General features: G+C 35.7%; 2 protein-coding genes across 3 annotated transcripts; one reads left to right on the top strand and one right to left on the bottom strand.

Moving 5' to 3' along the window:
- Positions 1–1864: 1864 nt before the first annotated feature.
- malt1 (MALT paracaspase 1) lies at positions 1865–13966 on the top strand. 2 transcript variants are annotated; one of them, XM_081367305.1, is made up of 18 exons: positions 1865–2051; positions 2872–3096; positions 3197–3363; positions 4363–4484; positions 4563–4710; positions 4792–4970; positions 5448–5547; positions 5875–5949; positions 6855–6878; positions 6964–6987; positions 7080–7283; positions 8789–8966; positions 9053–9124; positions 9212–9339; positions 10041–10190; positions 10943–11100; positions 11775–11900; positions 12050–13966. In XM_081367305.1, the coding sequence occupies exons 2-18, from the start codon at positions 2948–2950 to the stop codon at positions 12506–12508; spliced, it is 2463 nt and encodes an 820-aa protein (XP_081223431.1). In that variant the 5' UTR covers positions 1865–2051; positions 2872–2947; the 3' UTR covers positions 12509–13966. The 2 variants fall into 2 exon arrangements, with proteins under 2 accessions (XP_081223431.1, XP_081223432.1); XM_081367306.1 differs by lacking the exon at positions 5875–5949.
- cplx4b (complexin 4b) lies at positions 13708–16860 on the bottom strand. Its single transcript, XM_081367307.1, has 3 exons — positions 16654–16860; positions 16298–16385; positions 13708–14504 (listed from the first exon to the last, which is right to left on the bottom strand). The coding sequence occupies exons 1-3, from the start codon at positions 16716–16718 to the stop codon at positions 14277–14279; spliced, it is 381 nt and encodes a 126-aa protein (XP_081223433.1). The 5' UTR covers positions 16719–16860; the 3' UTR covers positions 13708–14276.
- Positions 16861–18045: the final 1185 nt, after the last annotated feature.

Here is an 18045-nt window from a genome sequence, read left to right as displayed (position 1 = left end):
AGATTGCAGCTTGCTTTATACCAAAACAAGCATTTCGGTTCTTGAACAGCTAAGAGTCAGTTTAATCAACTCTAGGATGTTCAGTTTATGTTAAACTCCTACTTTTATGTCATACACCTGTGCTTGAAAAACCAGTGAGCAACTTGAAGGGGCGTAACTTGCAGGCTGCAGACAGATTCTATTGGAGAGCCATATTGGGTGATGTTACTTGCATCGCACACAAACGGGCCAATGGTGACGTTTCCAACAGATGAGGAAAGTTCGTCGATATAAAACTTTGATGTTCGCCTAATAAAGCATTGTCTGGAAGTTTAAAATAGTTTTTTTTATTTTTTTTTTATTTAAAGTTATGGGACTAAGGCAGTCAAAGAGAAAAAAAGACAGATGCTAGGCCTACATACAGACAGATAAAAAGATGGACAGTGCATTACTAAGTGGTTTCTATAGTGTGGTTCTGACTGGTTACTACTGAGGTGTTCTTGCTGTTTGTTGCTAGGTTCTTCTGTCTAGTTAATAGGACTTGGCAGTGAACTCTCATGCATCAGGCCAGGGCCCACTAGAGGGCCTCAGCAAACTCCCAAGGGGACCCAGGATTACTTCATTATTAAAAATAAGATAAAACAAGCTTAAAACATTTTTTTTTATTCACTCTATCAACAGCTTTTTAGCGCAATTTTCCAACGGACAAAATTGCGATTGTTAACTCATGATTTCTGTTCTGTCTGTGCGCACCAATCTTGCACTTCTATCTCCTTCTCAACCAGACCACCTAGAGACTTCGGGTTTTCGGCATTATGTTAAGGAAGGTCTAATCTCGGGAACGCACACACACAAAAAAAAAAAACACCATAAAGATTTACTATCTCTTAGTGTTGTGATCCCATGACGTCAGAAGATTGCGCTAAAACACTCACTGAGTTTTTATTACTTGTTTTCTTTGAAGAAATCAGAATTCCCACACAAATTCAAATGTACAAGTAAGCCTAATTAAAAAGTATGATTTTATAGCCCTGAAAAGTAATTTAAATGAATAAAATCTTAAACTACAAAAATGGTCTTCTTGCTTGTCTTTTCCAGAACAAACATATAAACATTATTAAATCAAGATGTACTTGAGTTTGTAGGTTTTTGTAGGTACTTGAGTTTTAGTCTTATTTTAAGCATAAACTCGCTAGTTTTGCAGAAAACAAGGCCTGGTTCCACAGATAGGGGTTAGATTAAACCAGGATTAGGCCTTATTTTAACTGGGGCATTTAAGTAGCTTTTAAACGTGCCTTAGAAAAAACATTACTGATGTGCATCTTGAGACAAAACAATGTTTTAAGATATGTCAGTGCAAGATGCTTTCAGTTAAGACAGCTCAAACATGCATTTTAGTCTGGGATTATCTTAAACCTTTTCTGTGAAACTGGGGGTTAATATCTTAATATTGCTTCTCAAGTAGGCCTAAATAGCTTGATTTAAGAATTTTTAGATATTTGCAATAGAAAACAAGACAAAAATACTGAGTAACAAAATTTTGTTTGCAGTGTAGGCTATAAATTCATGTGCAATGAATATAATTTTTTCTAGTTATGCCAAGCTCTAAAATATTTTAGTGGATAGAAATTGAGTAAAACATCTTAAAAAAAACGTATTCTTAATCCTTATCCAATAGCTAAATCATGCACAACTGTAAAAGTCATAAAGGAGTCAAAAAGTATTGGAGTCAGAAAGGTTGAGAACTTCTGTAGGCTACTCACACTGTGTGTAAGCAAACTGTAAAAAATATAGCCTACACGTATAGCCTACGTTATGAACAGCAAGTCTCTATCTCTTTTTGACTTTATGAACACACTTCCGTTTAAGGACTCTTTGAACTCGGGAGAGACGAGAACACCTTCCTCTTTGTCAGACATCAGGAAGTGATGCTTACACACACGTATGCTTTGTAAGTTGGATTTCCCCGCATCAGTCAGTGCAGGGAAGGATTAATGGGATACACGTATAATGGGATACATGTGAACACCTGATCTGCCTGTGGTATGCGACCGATGTTTACACTCTTTCCGGTAGGCTATTACTTTTTTTTTTTCGCGGTGAATTCTAATCTGTTTTATCTGTTTCAATAAACATTTACTTTTAGAAATTCATACAGTTGAGTAATCTGCATTTGAAAATGAAAAATAGGAAGGAATGGCGCGCTGCCACATAGTTTACAAACCTTCATAGTTTAGGCTACCTTCATCACTCTATATGCGGTTGTTGAAGTCACTGTAAAAAGTGAAACTATCTTAAAGGTAGTAGGCTACAAGAAGGCTATACTCGTCTTCTTCTCGTTACAAACCTGTTCCTATCGTCTTATTTTCTGATGTGGAAGAAAAAAAGAAGAAAATAAAGTGCCTCCATTCAATTTCATTGCATTTTGATGCAATGGTGACTTGGACTGTCATCTCTAACATCCCATTAATTTGTATTCCACGGACATAAATAGCCTAAAGTCTTTCAGGTTTGGAACATCATGAAGGTTTGCAAATTATGACTGAATTTGACATTTTAATTGAACTAACCCTATAGCCACTTTCACTTAGGCTAGCTGACCCATAAAAAAACCTTTATCTGGCATAATTTAGCCTAATAAAGTCAGGTTGTATATATAGCCTAAGTTTGTAGATTTTTAGGCTAAATATTATACAAATGTTTAAGGTAAAGTTTATATTTTAGGTGTTGGTCACCATTGCCATCAAGTTTTTCATTTCAAGATTTTTTGCTGTTCATTTTAGGTCATGTGGTGTCAAATGTGTCAAAAATCTTTTTTTTATATCTTTCATATGAAGTATGTCACATCTTGGGACACTGTCTGAAATATCATGTCAATGTCCCATATTGCAGGTGCTTTGCTGAACATTTAAACCTGAGTTCAGCAGATCAGCCAATCACAGTTGTGGATGAGCCATTATCCTCAATCATGTCAGATTTGAATGACAACTCTTTGAACATAAATTTCTTGAAAGAATCTGTGTTAAAGAGACTCTGTGAGTCTCTTGATAAGGCCAACAATAAAGGATGGCGAAAACTGGGGGAGATTGTGAACAGTGACAGGCGATTCAAAGTGAGGTAACAACTCTATTTGTCTTTATTCACTTTTCCTTTTAATGGAATATATACGAATAAACTCAGTCTTTTTCCTGTTTTCTCCTTCCACTCACATGGACAGTCTCAATGATATGGACATGTGTTCTCTGAAGGCCTTGGAGGCGGAAGGGAGTCCCTCCCGCACTCTGCTCAAACTCATGGGAGATCAAGGATGTATGTTGGGTGAACTGGTTGAGTTTCTACATATGATGGGTCATACGGATGGGCTGCAGTACCTTAAACCTCCAGGTACAACTGCCTTAGTGGAAACTAAGAGAGAGTTTATGTCTCAACAGTACAGGCTGCATCACATTATCTTATTGTTTGTGTTGTACTTAGATATTTATAATCGTACAGTCGTAACAGTCGTTAGGTAACAGTTGGTAATACAGTCGTTAAAGTAAAACACTTGAAGAAGTAACAGACTCAGGCCCACACAGAATTTTTTTTTTTTTTTTTCCTGAAAATCTGAATTCTGCACTGTAAAAATAAGTTGCTGCCTTAAATTAGTGGGTGCTTCACTCAATAGCACTCAATATTGCTCATTTTTAAGTACAATCAACTTGGATGTTTAAGTCATTTAACTTAAATTACATTAAACTACCTAAAAAAATTAGTTGAGTCTTGTATATCTTAAAAAAAGTAGAAAATGTCTTATTTTTGATGAGTTAAAGCAATGTAAAAACATATGCTGTCATAACTTATTGATTATATAATTTTTCACAGTGTGTGAAATGGATTTAAATACGGTAAAATGTGTTAAAAAGAAAGTATTAAGGTGTGGTCACTCAATTTTGGCAAAATTTTGCATGCAAAAAGCACAATTGTCTATTGTTAATAGTGTAGCGATGCATGAAGCACGGCTCAGACAGATATCACTTTCAAACCAATCAGCTTTCTGTTGATTTATGTGGCAAATCCGCGTGACCAGTTTGAACATCAGAAAGAAAACGTTTGGATTCACACGGAATTCCTGATCGTGTGTGGATTGCTATTGAAATGACTGGATTTTGCCTGCAAAAATTCGCAGAACAGTAAATGTGGCCGCACCTTTACACTCTTATCGGTATTTGAGAACATTATAAAATTTGCAAAAATATTTAAGTAACAGACACACAACGCTTTAAATCAAATGCATTTCAATTCTGCAGAAATTCCTGGCATAGATTCTGTGCAGATATAGCCATAAGTGATTTATTTGCATTCATAAGCCACTTTCAGATGCTGTTTTCTCAATTGATCTCACAGGAATTCAAATCCTCGTCCAGCCGCAGTCAGTGGCTGTCATTGCCGGACATAACCTTCGTCTCAGCTGTTGTGCTGTTGGTGCTTCGCATGTGCAGTTCCAGTGGTTTAAGAAAACAGAAGAGGTAAACTTAGGAGATTTGAGCGAGGAACAATTAATTGTCAGTCATTCACACGATCATTTAACTAACGCAACCCTTCAGGTACATAACAGCTTTTCCCCAGACCTGGTGTTCAGCCCAGTCCGGGTCAAAGATGCAGGGTTTTACATCTGTAGAGTGAACTGTGGAAACGCATATGAGTTCAGTCACTGGGCCCAAGTAGACGTCCTTGATGTTCCACCAAGATATGGTAAATCAGAGACATGAGAGACATTTGGTTGAATTGTCATGATATTGTCACTGTGTGTGTCACTGATGTTTTTTTGTACAGGACTAGTGTCTTTGACAGCAGAGGGCAGGCCGAGGGTCCTGATCCAGCCTCAGCCTCAAAGGCTGCTGGTGGGTGATGTACTCTATCTGGAGTGTGGAGCAATTGGCAGACCCCTACCACAATATCAATGGTACAGAAACGGGGTGCCGATCATAAAAGCCAACAGGAGGAAGTACACTGTAAGAGGATAACATTTTTTATTGTACTATAAAGTGAACTGTATTTACTTACTGAGACCGTTTCACTCAGCAATTAGTAGCAAATTTCACATATAAATACAAAGAAACAGCAAATAAAGAATTAAACGTGACATTTTTAAAGGGTTAGTTCAACCAAAAGGGTTAGTCGTTCCAAACCCATAAGACTTTCGTTCAACTTTAAAACACAAATGAATGACACATCTTTTAAATTAAATCTGAGAGATTTCTGTATTTCCATTGACAGCTATGCACGAGTACATAAAGACATTGTTAAACTAATCCATATTAATCGAGCGCTTTAGTCCAAATTTCCTTAAGAGACTCGATCGCTTAATATGATGAACAGATTGAATTTTCTTGTAAAAAATGCTCCAGTAATCTGTTTTATTTACAACTTTCTTTCTTTTTTTTCAGTGAAGTGAGAGTGATTGAATCATATGTTTTGGTTTGAACTAGGTCAAGAATTTGTTGCCAGAGCACCAGGGAAGATATCGCTGCGAGATCTTCTGCACTAATGAACGAACATGGAGCAATGAAGTTGATGTTGTTGTTACTGGTATGGATCAAGTCTTTTGTTTTATATCTATTCTTTGGTTAGATGTTTTCAGATCAAATCAGTGTTCTGAACAGTAGTAATTCTAATATAAATAACTCCAGGATGATATAGCTAGGATTCCAAGAAATGGTCTTTGCAATGTTAAGTGTATCTTATCCAACTCTAGTGCAGAGACGGTAACCTCTATGTGGGACCTCTAAAAGCACAATGTTGATTTGTATGGCAGTGTTAGTGGACTGCCTTATTGAAAGAAGTGTGAGCTGCTCTCTTTTTAGGTTCACTTTATATACACTCATTTTGTGGTCCAACCCCTTGTTCCTCCTCAAGAAAATCCTTGCCATTCTGAAATGAAAGATCCAAGAATATCTCTACAAATTTCAGGAGCAATGGAGTGCTCTGAAGGTATTATGTAATATGTAGTGGCACCTCTCTAACATCTAGGGACTTTTTGGTATCAATCTGAATCTGGTGCATGTCATACCTAATCGTCATAGTGTCATGCCGATTAATGCTAATGCATGCTAACAACTTTTAATGAACGTTTCAGGTTCAAAACAAGCTCCATCAACAGCAATGGCATAAATAATGTGAAATGCATTACATTAAACATGTTTTTTTTTTTCTGTGCTAATCGACGGTGTGCCACAGCTGAGCTTGTATTGAACCCGGAAAACGCCTTTAAATGTTTTTCCCTACTCTCTTGACTACTCTTACTGATTGAGGTGGAGGAGAACACTGGTAGATCTGATGCCTTCAGTAATGCAGCTCTGCATGTCTGTTGCAAAAATGAGAACTTTCCATTGAAATTGTAAAGAGTGCAGTGTGAGAACATGTGAGAAAATATTTTTTCTTTAAGGAATAGCTCTTAAAAATGAAAATTCGGTCATCATTTACTCACCCTCAAGTTGTTTCAAACCTGTATGAATTTCTCTCTTCTGCTGAAAACAAAAGAAGATATTTTGAAGAATGTTGGTAACCAGACAGTTGATGGACACCATTGACTTCCATAGTATTTTTTTTCCTACTATGTAAATCAATGGTGTCCATCAACTGTCTGGTTATTGACATTCTTCTAAATATCTTCCTTTGTGTTCATCAGAAGACAGAAAATAATACAGGTTTGAAACAACTTGAGGGTGAACTGGCATTAAGGGTTCACTATGGCAGGATTGGGTCAAATCTCATTTTTCGGTCTTTAAAATGTATTCTGTTTGTGATCTATAAACTTTCTTTTCATTATTGTCATCATCATATGCCTTCTGAGAAGAACCCTCTAAATACCTACTATATACGTTTCTCTTTTTCAGATGACTTTCTGACTATTGAGAAGGGTAAGTTTTGTGTTCCCATTACATTCGGTCTTGAAGATTTCTTGCTTTTAGTACGTCAGTGAATGATTTTGACTTTTTTCATCAGATTACAGTCTTGAGAAACCTTATGGTGAGTAGACCAAATATATTCTATGAATTAATTTAACTCAAAATGTCTGGAGTCTCTCATTTTTCACAGTGAATATGTGTTTTTCCTTTCAGCTACAGACAAAGTGGCCCTTCTGATCGGAAACCTCACATATCGAAACCACCCGCAGCTGAAGGCGCCCATGGTGGATGTGTACGACCTCACTAATCTCCTGCGGCAGCTCAACTTTAAAGTGGTGTCTCTGCTGGATCTGACCGAGTCAGAGATGCGGAACGCCGTGGAGGAATTCTTATCTCTGCTTCATAAGGGAGTTTATGGTACTGTGGCTTCTGCTATAGTTTATGCTACCGTAGTATACTACGTTTTATAGCAGACTACTATAAACATGGTAATTGCCTTGAAAGATCAAACAAACATGATTTTTGGAAAGTATATAATTACCATAATAACCATGCCATCTTGCAACATGTAAGACTACAACTAATTGGTTGAATGCTGATTTCAGAGGTGATTAGGAGACTATTAGTTACAATATTTTCTCACCCTCATGTCATTCCAGTCCAAACCTGTATAATTGTATTTCTTCTGTGGAGCACAAAAGGAGATCACACTTCACATCTTTTTATGCTTTCACACATACTGTATTAACACTCGGCGTGTCGCTTATCACATGAGAACTAATGGCATTTGACATCTTTGATGCCAAACTTGGAACAACACATTTTAATGTGCCATGTTTAAAGATGTACTAAGCTTGTGCTGATATTTGGTATAATACTGTGGTAATACTGCTTTTTCATCAAAATTGACATATTTAGTCCGATTTTCACATTGGTCAGAACAAAAATGGCAGACAAGCCGTGAAAATGCTTATTATTTATTTAAATACTTAAAGTCGGCATGAAACAATAGTCTTTTCTTCCCTATTGTGGCGTATATCCGATTTAAACGGTTTCAGGAACAAGATAAAATGTAGGGTTGGGCTTGATTTTGTCTGTTGGGTATTGATTGGATCATTGGATCGTTGTTGTTTGCTTTCGCTGTGATCTCATGTGATTGACAGATTGTTTCGCCCTTGCGCCGAGAGAAACGTCATTAGAGAAGAGACGTTGCTGCAAGAGAGAATGGAAGTTATTTAGATTAAAGATAATGAGGGCACATGAATTAATAAAAAATGATGTGCATGGATAAATCATTTATAATAAATATTGCAATATTCCATAAAAACAAGAGTTGTCCATTTTGATTTCATGGTAACTTTAATATTATTTTTCAAACATTTGTTAAAACAATCTGGACTAAAAAATGCCAGTCCAGAAAATATGCAATGTTTATTGAATTTAAATCTTCAAGGTTTTTTTTGTTATTTAAAAAAGTTATTAAACTTATTATTATGAGAGCAACACTGAAGTTAATCTTTTCAACTACTTTTTGTAATTCAATACTGTGATAATACCGTTTACCTTGATAAAAATGTTTCAGTAACCATTGTGGTACGAAAATTTGATATCATCATATGCCCAATATGTACGCAAGTTCAAATTAAGATTTTTATTAAATAACTTGCAAAGCAATCATTTGACTTCAGTGCACAAGTCACATTAGACTACCTTTATGGTACTTTTTTATTGACAGTGCAATTCACCATCCGCTCTCGTTATATGGGATAGAACAGACCAGACAATATTTAAAATGCTTTCTTTTGTGTTTGGCTGTAGAAAGAAAGTCATGTGGCTTTGGAACGACATGGGGGTGAGTAAATGGTGACAGGATTTTCTTTTTTTGGCTGAACTGACTCTTTGACGATTGCTCCTCCTTGTAGGTTTGTTGTATTATGCTGGACATGGTTATGAGAACTTTGGGAACAGCTTCATGGTGCCCGTGGATGCCCCAAATCCATACCGCTCAGGCAACTGTCTCTGTGTTCAGAGCATTCTGAAACTGATGCAGGAGAAGGAGACTGGACTCAATGTCTTCCTCCTGGATATGTGCAGGAAAAGGTGGGGATTTCGTGGTTTTAAAAGGGAGGATAATACAACATATTCACATTGGTTGTCATCATTCTAATACTAGTACATTGTTTCAGAAATGTACATGATGACGCCATGCCAAATGTCATGCTCAAAGTCACAGCCAATATTGTTTTTGGATATGCAACGTGAGTTTTTCATCCAGAAATAACATGCTGAAGTACATTATGTTCTCTATCTGACATGTAACCCCATGATGTATTATTTTTGTGAAGTTGCCAAGATGCTGAGGCTTTTGAATTGAGTTCAAGTGGATTCACCAATGGAGTCTTTATCAAATTCCTGAAAGAGCGCCTCCTAGAGGATGAGAAGATAACTGTTCTGCTGGACAGTGTGGCTGAAGGTGAGTGAACCATGAGCATGTTGAAGTTAAATAAAGCATTACAGCTTTTAATAATTAAATGCAGGTCCATTAAGCCCAAACAAATGATTAACTGATCTGAAAAGAGTACTACTATTTTGCACTAAACATTATACGATGTCATTTAAAAGATCAATTTAGATTTTAGATATAATTGAAATATGTGACCCTGGATCACAAAACCAGTCTTAAGTCGCACGGGTATATTTGTGGCAATAGCCAACAAAACATTGTATCGGTAAAAATTATCGATTTTTCTTTTATGCCAGAAATCATTAGGATATTAAGTAAAGATCATGTTCCATGAACATATTTTGTAAATTTACCACCTTAAATATATAAAAAAATATATATTTTTGTGAGTGGATGCAGCACAATCGCCAATAGAAATGGACAACTTTAAAGGTGATTTTCTCAATATTTCGATTTTTCTGCACCCTCAGATTCCAGATTTTCAAATAGTTGTATCTCGGACAAATATTGTCCTATCCTAACAAACCATACATCAATGGAAAGATTATGTATTCAGATTTCAGATGATGTATAAATCTCAATTTTTAAAAAAATGACCCATAAGACTTTGGTTTTGTGGTCCAGGGTCACATATGTCAAACATGTATATTTCATCTACCTGTGCTTGACGTGTGTCTTCATTATCAAAGAACTGTACTGATTATTTGTAGATATGGGTCAGTTTGACCCCACAAAGGGTAAGCAGGCTCTAGAGATCCGCAGCAGCCTGTCTGAGAGACGTTCCCTCACCGATCCCATCCGCCCCGGGGACTACTCCCATCCAGCCGAGGCACACAACCTGCTCTGGTCTAAAGCACATGGTATTTTCAGCTACTTCAACATATTGTGCAACTCAGATACATAACAGTATAAAAAAGGTTCAAAGGTTTTGTCTAGATGTAAGCAGTGGTCATTTTAGTTCAATTTAAACAGAATATTAATAATTACAAAAAAGGCATATTTTGAAAATTACATTTTAGTTGCAAGTAATGTGAAAGATGATTTTTTTTAAATATATCAGTTAAAATCACAATCAGTTATCAGACCAAACCAATAGGTTTATTTTAATCAACCATAACATTTTTCTCTAACAAATGTTCAGTGCATTTTTATTTTGCTACAAAATCATGGTGATTGAATGATGATTTTCACCTCTTTTTCATTGTTGACGATACCCCCCTAAAACCAAAAAAATCTTGTTGATGATATTAAAGGGATAGTTCACCCAAAAATGAAAATTCTGTCATCATTTACTCCCTCTCAAGCTGTTTCAAACCTGAACCTGAAAACAACCAAACAATCCAAACAGTTGATGTTCCCATTGACATTCATAGTATTTTTTTCCATACTTTGGAAGTCAATCAACTGTTTATTATCCATATTCTTTAAAATATCTTCTTTTGTGTTCAGCAGAAGAAAGAAAGTCATACAGGTTTGGAACAACATGAGGCTGAGTAAATGATGACAGAATTTTCATTTTGAACTATCCCTTTAACACAGATGATAATTCCAGATAAATGAAATAGTACTGGGAATCATACTGTACAAACATTTTGCATTTGTTTTAACCCAGAACTGCCAGAGAGCAAAATTCTGGACTTTGAGTGTGGAGTTCAGATAAAAATGGACTTTGCTGCTGAGTTCTCCAATGTGCTGGTCATCTACACCAGCATTGTGAAAAAGTCAGAGGAGATGCTGGCATGTCAGGCACATATAACTAACCTTCCCCTAGTAAGTGCTCTTTGTTTTTATTTTGAAGAAAGAATCTGCAATGCATTATTTATTCATATTCATATTCAAAGATATTTTTTTTTTAAAGCAAGGCTTTTTAAAGTGTACTTTTATTCAGCAAGGATGCATTTAATTAATCAAAACTTAAGTGACAGTAATCACGTTTATAATGATACAAAATCTGTTTCTAATAAGTTCCTTTGTACTTTATAGTCATCAAAGAATCTTGTAATGGTTTCCATAAAAAAACTAAGAAGCATTGATCATAACATTGATCATTTAACATTGATAATAAGAATAAATGTTTCTTGAGCAGCAAATCAGCATATTAGAATGATTTCTGAAGGATCACGTGACACTGAAGACTGGAGTAATGTTGCTTTGCCATCACAGTAATAAAGTAGAATTTTCCCCCACAATATAACTTCTTCTTTTTTTTACTGTATTTTGATTAAAGAAATGCAGCCTTGGAGAGTATGAGTGTTTTTTCAAAAACATAAAAAATCGTACCGACCCCAAACTTTTGAGCAACTTAATTATTTAGCTATACAGTATAACTAATCTTTTTTTTTTTTTTTAAGTATAATCTTAATTGGATTAATAGCAGTCACATGAACTGTGTTTCTTGAAATGTATTTGCGATACACATGAATGTTTTGAATTTGACTTTGAAGGACCTGGATGTAGACCCTAAGCTGATGAATAAGGAAACTCTGGAAGAAACGGGAAGCTTCTTACTTTCAGGCAGTCTTCCTCAGCACTGCCTCTACACCAGACTCAGCTCAGTGCAGAAACTCAAGGTACATCTCTAGACTTCTTCAACACATCACAACCTAGAAAGATTCACAATAGGTCTTTAGCTAGATTGAGCTTTACAATGCATTTTAGATTTAATTCAAAACTACATTGATCCCTTTTTTTCTTCTCACACTTTCTTCCCGGTTTACAGGAGGAACTAGCTTTCACTGTCTGCCTTCAAGTCCAGTTTAACTGCCTAGATGACCTGGTCCAGTGGAACATGGACGTTAACATCGGCAAGCCCCTCACTGCCAAACTGGATCTCAACCGCCCCACCAGGAAGAACAGCTGCCAGCTGACGTGTCCAATGCCCCACAGTCCCTCGACCAGTCCCAGCCACAGTCCCGCGTCTGACCGCCGCTTCCACGGCCAGGGTCCCTGCTTCACCCAGCAGTACGCCAACCCCTACCTCAACGTCTGCGAGCATATCCACGGAGCAGTGGGGGGTTATGGGGACTTTCGATTGCACGGTGACCATACGCATGAATACGAGAACACGCCATGCTCACCCTTCCTGAACCCACCGAGCATTCCCATTGAGACCACTGATGACATTGATGACATGCAGAATGAGTTCATGAATAGTTTGCAAATCTATAACCATCCTTGATTGAGTACACAATGCACTTTTTTTCTCAGATGAACAAATGAAAATGTTTAGAATAATAATCCATCTTTGTGAGTTCATAATGCAAGTGGATGGGACCCTCAAAGTTAAAAAACCACTGATATGACCCCGATTGATGAATCATGAATGTCTTCCAAAGCAAAACGATAGGTGTGTGTATAATAGCGCACAGCATGATATAAGCGAGTTTTGTGTGGGTTTTTGAAGCGTCATCTTTGGAGGTCCCGTACACTTACATTATATGCATTCACACAGAGATGGATTATGGGTTTATTTGCTAAAAATCTTCATTTGTGTTCATCTAAAGAAAGGCAGTCGTACATATCGGACTGCATGAGAGTGAGTCAACCGGGCTCAGACTACAGGAGTTTCATTTACCCCTCCCAACATTCGAAGAAAAAAAAAATGCGTTGGTCGGTCAGTCAGTTCTGTTGTTCGGCCCAGATTATCTGGTAATGTGAGGCGTTTACAGAACAAATCTTATTCCTCCCGATCTGCTCGCGGACACATTGGGGCCGCCCCGACAATATCTAACATGTTTGATATTTAGGGTACGTTTACACGACGACAACCTGCTAAAAACGGGAAAGTTTTTTATTTGTTAATTTGACAACAAACGATCCCCGTCCACACGGATCCTCAAAAACGACTATTAACGCTGTGTTATGCATGCCAGACAAGTAGTTGGCGATGTCACTTTGTAAAGAAAGACTACGCGCCTGCGCACATGCACATTATTTTACTACAGTGCCGGGATACACTTAACGACTAACTGAAACATTCTAAGACTGAACTGAACACAATTACAGACTGTTTCCAATTACCGCAGCAGATTGTAAACACAGACTGTGAACTCCGACTGAACACAACTGTCTCTGACTCGGCACATTTCGGCATGATCAATCATAAGTATCAAAATACAATCGTTAAGTGTATCCCCGGCTTTATGTGCGTGATGCAACCAGATTTTACAATCGGTTAAGATTTAAAAACTCCTGTAGTCTGAGTTTGGCTTTAATGATGAGAGATTTTTCATTGTGGGTTTAGTATGTTAAGGGTGAAGCTGTCTCCTATCCCAGCTTAAAAGTCCAGACTATAAATGAACTATAAGTAATCCATCCATAATTTGACTGCATTATTTTTGCATTTGCATTTGGTGGTGGTAGTGATGCAAAAAATTATATCTCAGGTGATCATGTTTAATTTCCAACAGTTTTTAGTCTTCACCTTTCTGCGACTAACTTATTACGGGCACCTTCAAAATATTTGATCATACAGAAAATATTGTAACATACTGTAAGTATTTAGTCATGTTAAATTATGATTTATATAAAAAAAATCTCATCATCTCATTACATTTTAAACATGTCTTTTTCATGTGGATTTTAAACAGATGTTTAGAAAAATAACCTTTATTTTTAAATAAAAAGTGCATGAATCAAATATCATGATTGTCTTTTAGCATGTAGATATTGGTCATAAGTCATAACATTTACTTTGCAATTTGAGATTACTCAGTGATCACAGTTTGGTTAAAAAAAAGAAAATCAAGCAACAAAAGAAAAACAAAGAAAAAAGATTGATTGAAAAGAAAAAAAGGACAAATGAAAGAACTAAGAATAAATGAATTTCAGAACAAGGGCATTGATCTCTTAAAGAGTGATGGACATCAGGTTATTGAAACTATTAATAAGTAAATGAGTGTCAAGATTAGAGAACTACACTAGATAACTTTAACCTCTTCTACACGTTACATAAGAGTGCACTTCTCCTCAGCCTTGGATTTCATCTCCACGAATGTGGCCTGAGCCTTTTCTTTGATCTGATCCATATCCATGTTCTGAAGGTTCTGCATTTGACCCATGATGGATTCCTTTTCCTCCTCCGGTGGCGCCTCTCCATCCACCATCTTGAGCAGTTCTTCTGGCACGTCAATGTCGTCTCCGGCCTGCTGAATCATAATCTCGTCCTGTTCGCTCTGGGAAAAAACCATCAGTATGTCAATCAATCCTAAATTGAAAAGGATAATGTATTTCGAACACATAGGTGGTGACACTACACTTTTTAGCTACTTCAATAATGAAAATGGTAACACTTTATTTTACAGTCTCATTGTTACATGTAGTCACTATAGTAATAACTATAAATTATGCATAATTACATGCAATTAATCCTAAACCAAACCCCGTAACACTTTATTTTACAGTGTCCTTGTGTGCTACATGTACTTACCACAGTAATAACAGTAAATTAGGCATAATTACATGCAACTAACCCTCAACCAAATCCTAATCCTACCCTAACCCTATAGTAAGTACAAGTAGTTGCTTAATATTACTCAGTACTTAAATATATAATTACACTGTAACAATGACACCTTAAAATAAAGTGTAACCCTTTATTTAAAGGTGTCAGTATTACAGTGTAATTACACATTTAAGTACTGAGTAATAATAATTTATTACATGTACTTACTATAGGGTTAGGATGAGGGTTTGGGGTTACACTTTATTTTAAGGTGTCATTGTTACAGTGTAATTATATATTTAAGTACTGAGTAATATTAAGCAACTACATGTACTTACTATAGGGTTAGGTAGGATAAGGATTTGGTAGAGGGTTAGTTGCATGTAACTATGCATAATTTACTGTTATTACTATGGTAAGTACATATAACATATGTAACAAGGACACTGTAAAATAAAGTGTAACCATGATAACATTGTCTCTCAAAATAATAATGGTCATTTAATACCCATTGGGGCGCCTGTCTTGAAAAACCTGGATATATGAGGTAGCCTAATCATAAAAGACCGATTTATACAACTGGAAAGGCCATGCAAATTAATACAATCTTACACCTCCCTTGGCATTTTTGTACATTTTCCCTAGGGAGTCAGACTTCTCTAAAGATGATTTCTTGTATAACCACTCTTATTTAATGAATCTTCATTTCAGCAGATGTCAGTCGACATCTATTTTACAATTATTTTACGTTTTTGGCAAATTGGCGGGTAGGTTTAGGGGCAGGGTTAGGGGTGGCCTTTCATAATGACTGTTCATTCACGTCAAATTGCCACCTCGTACAAGTTACGTTTTCCTGTGAGATCAGGTTGGAAAATACTACAGAATCACAGCAGTGCTTTTAAAGCTCAGTTTAGAGAATCACTGCGGGTGGTTAAGCCTTATTCATCCAAAGTGACTATTTTAGTCTTACCATTTTATGACTTAATCTCCTGCCACAATCTGCAATGGAAGCTTTCACACACGTGACAGTTTAACCATCTTCTCAAACTGATGCTATTAATGTGCTGCTTACAGTCAATCAGGGTCAGGAATAACTCAATTAAGGCAAGACTCCTCAGGTGAATAGGATAAAAAAAAAATACTAGCAGATATCTCCATACGTCCTCAGTTGATTTATTACATTAAGAATTGCACCTGTTTTTTTTTTACATCACAAATTTTCTTCAAATATATGTTTAAATATGCAAATGTGGGATTATCTAATTAAATATGCACTAATTTGCATACATTTCCAGAACATAAATCTGAACATTGTATAAAGCCAGGTTCAAAATTCTTGTTTCATTCCGTGTCGAAGGTTTTTACGAAGGGGATTTTTGGATGTACTCACTATATTTTTGGGAATAAAATGTTTTATACATTTAATATGGATATATAAAGTTTTGTGTATGTAGTTTCTGTAGTGTTCTGCCTTAAGCATCGAGAAGGATTCCTGGATTATCTGCGTCTGCATGGGACTCTCACCTTTGGAATTCGATATTTGTCTCTTAAACAAGTCCTCAAACAAGCCCGTTCTGCTTTTTTTGTAGAATATTCTGCATCTCTCTCCATCCTTGAATGATGGGGAAGCAACACAGAGAACAGGAATATAAAAGAACAGCAAAGACACCAGTTGCATTCAAGATCTGCAACAACAGAGCATCATACCTCACATTTACCATGTATTTACCATGTAGTTTCTTTCACAGCTCAACCAATGTAATGCTTGTAATGTTTGGAAGGGTAGTTATATTTATTCTCAATGAGTTTATAAACCTGTCACAAATGCAGTAAGAGTTACATTTCTAACCCAATATTCTTTCAAATATATTCAAACTTACTTTTCCTCCACCACCTGCTTCTGATACTCCTCATATTCCTCCCTGGACATTCCATCATGAGACATTTTGCTAGTTGTTCCTGTTTCTTCACCTGGCTGATCACTATGAATGTGAACTGATGATCTTTGCAAAAGAAAGATGCACTTCTCCTTTCCTTTCTTTCCTGAATCAAGCTTCGTTCTAGCTCCAGGATTGGTCTATCAGAGTAAATCCAATGAGAGGCTTTTCTGAGCAAGAGCCCTGCAGACAAGTTGCATCACCAAGAACATCCTGATTCCTGACAATGACCCAGGCCAAAAAAAGAGTAACAATATTCTGCCAAATTCCATCAGCTCGTCTGAGGCCTCTATTTCCATTGCCAGAAATGATTAATTAATCATTTGCTCAATATTTAAAACTTTGTCAAGGCCTTGCAGTAAAAACTTGTGACAGTTTCAGACAGTCAGTTTCAGGGATTTATTTATGTTTGTTTGTATATATGTATTTATTTATTTATGATGAATGCTAATAATATTTACAGGTGCATCTGCAATCGTTAATTATTGTTAAATAAGAATAAGAAGAAAATTATATATATATATATATATATATATATATATATATATATATATATATATATATATATATATATATATATATATATATATATATACACACATACATATATATATACACATACATATATATACATATATATATTGTTGTTGTTGTTGCTATTATTATTATTTCTATCCAAAAATGCCTTTCTCAGAAAATGTGATTATTTGTGTGGGGCATTCTCAGGAAAAATATTTTTATTTATTTATTACATTTGCATCTAAATTGATTATTGTTAAATAATAATAGAAATAAATTATTATTATTATTGCTGCTGCTGCTATTATTAGTCCCAAAACACCTTTTTCATAAAATTCTATTATTTGTGTGGGACACTTTCAGGAAATGATTTGCTTGTTATAATACTACTAAATAATTACAGTTGCCTTTGCAATCATTAATTATTTATAAATATGAATAATAATTATAACAACAGCAATAATACATTTATATTATTATTACAATTTATATCTCAGAAAAAAATCTGATCTAATACCGTAAATCCTGAAAGTGTGATACAATCATGCAAAGTTCTAATAATTAGTTTTGTTTATATATGCCTTAAAATTAAGCTCTACATTATTTTAATTACATCACTGTGTGTATGGATTTTATATACTTATAAACTTGTTTTGTTCCAACCCAGATCCATTCAAAATATAAAGTCAGAATATATTACATTTTTAAATAAATATGTTCCCCTATAACAGAGTTGAACTACTGATCTTCCAGTGTAAGTGTATACAATGAAATTCTGACTGTAAGAATTGTGCTGTTTGAACCATATGCTTACAC

The sequence above is a fragment of the Scardinius erythrophthalmus genome (assembly GCF_964197995.2).
Source record: "Scardinius erythrophthalmus genome assembly, chromosome: 5".
In the NCBI taxonomy this organism is placed as follows: domain Eukaryota; kingdom Metazoa; phylum Chordata; class Actinopteri; order Cypriniformes; family Leuciscidae; genus Scardinius; species Scardinius erythrophthalmus.
This window is presented reverse-complemented; position numbering and strand designations above follow the sequence as displayed.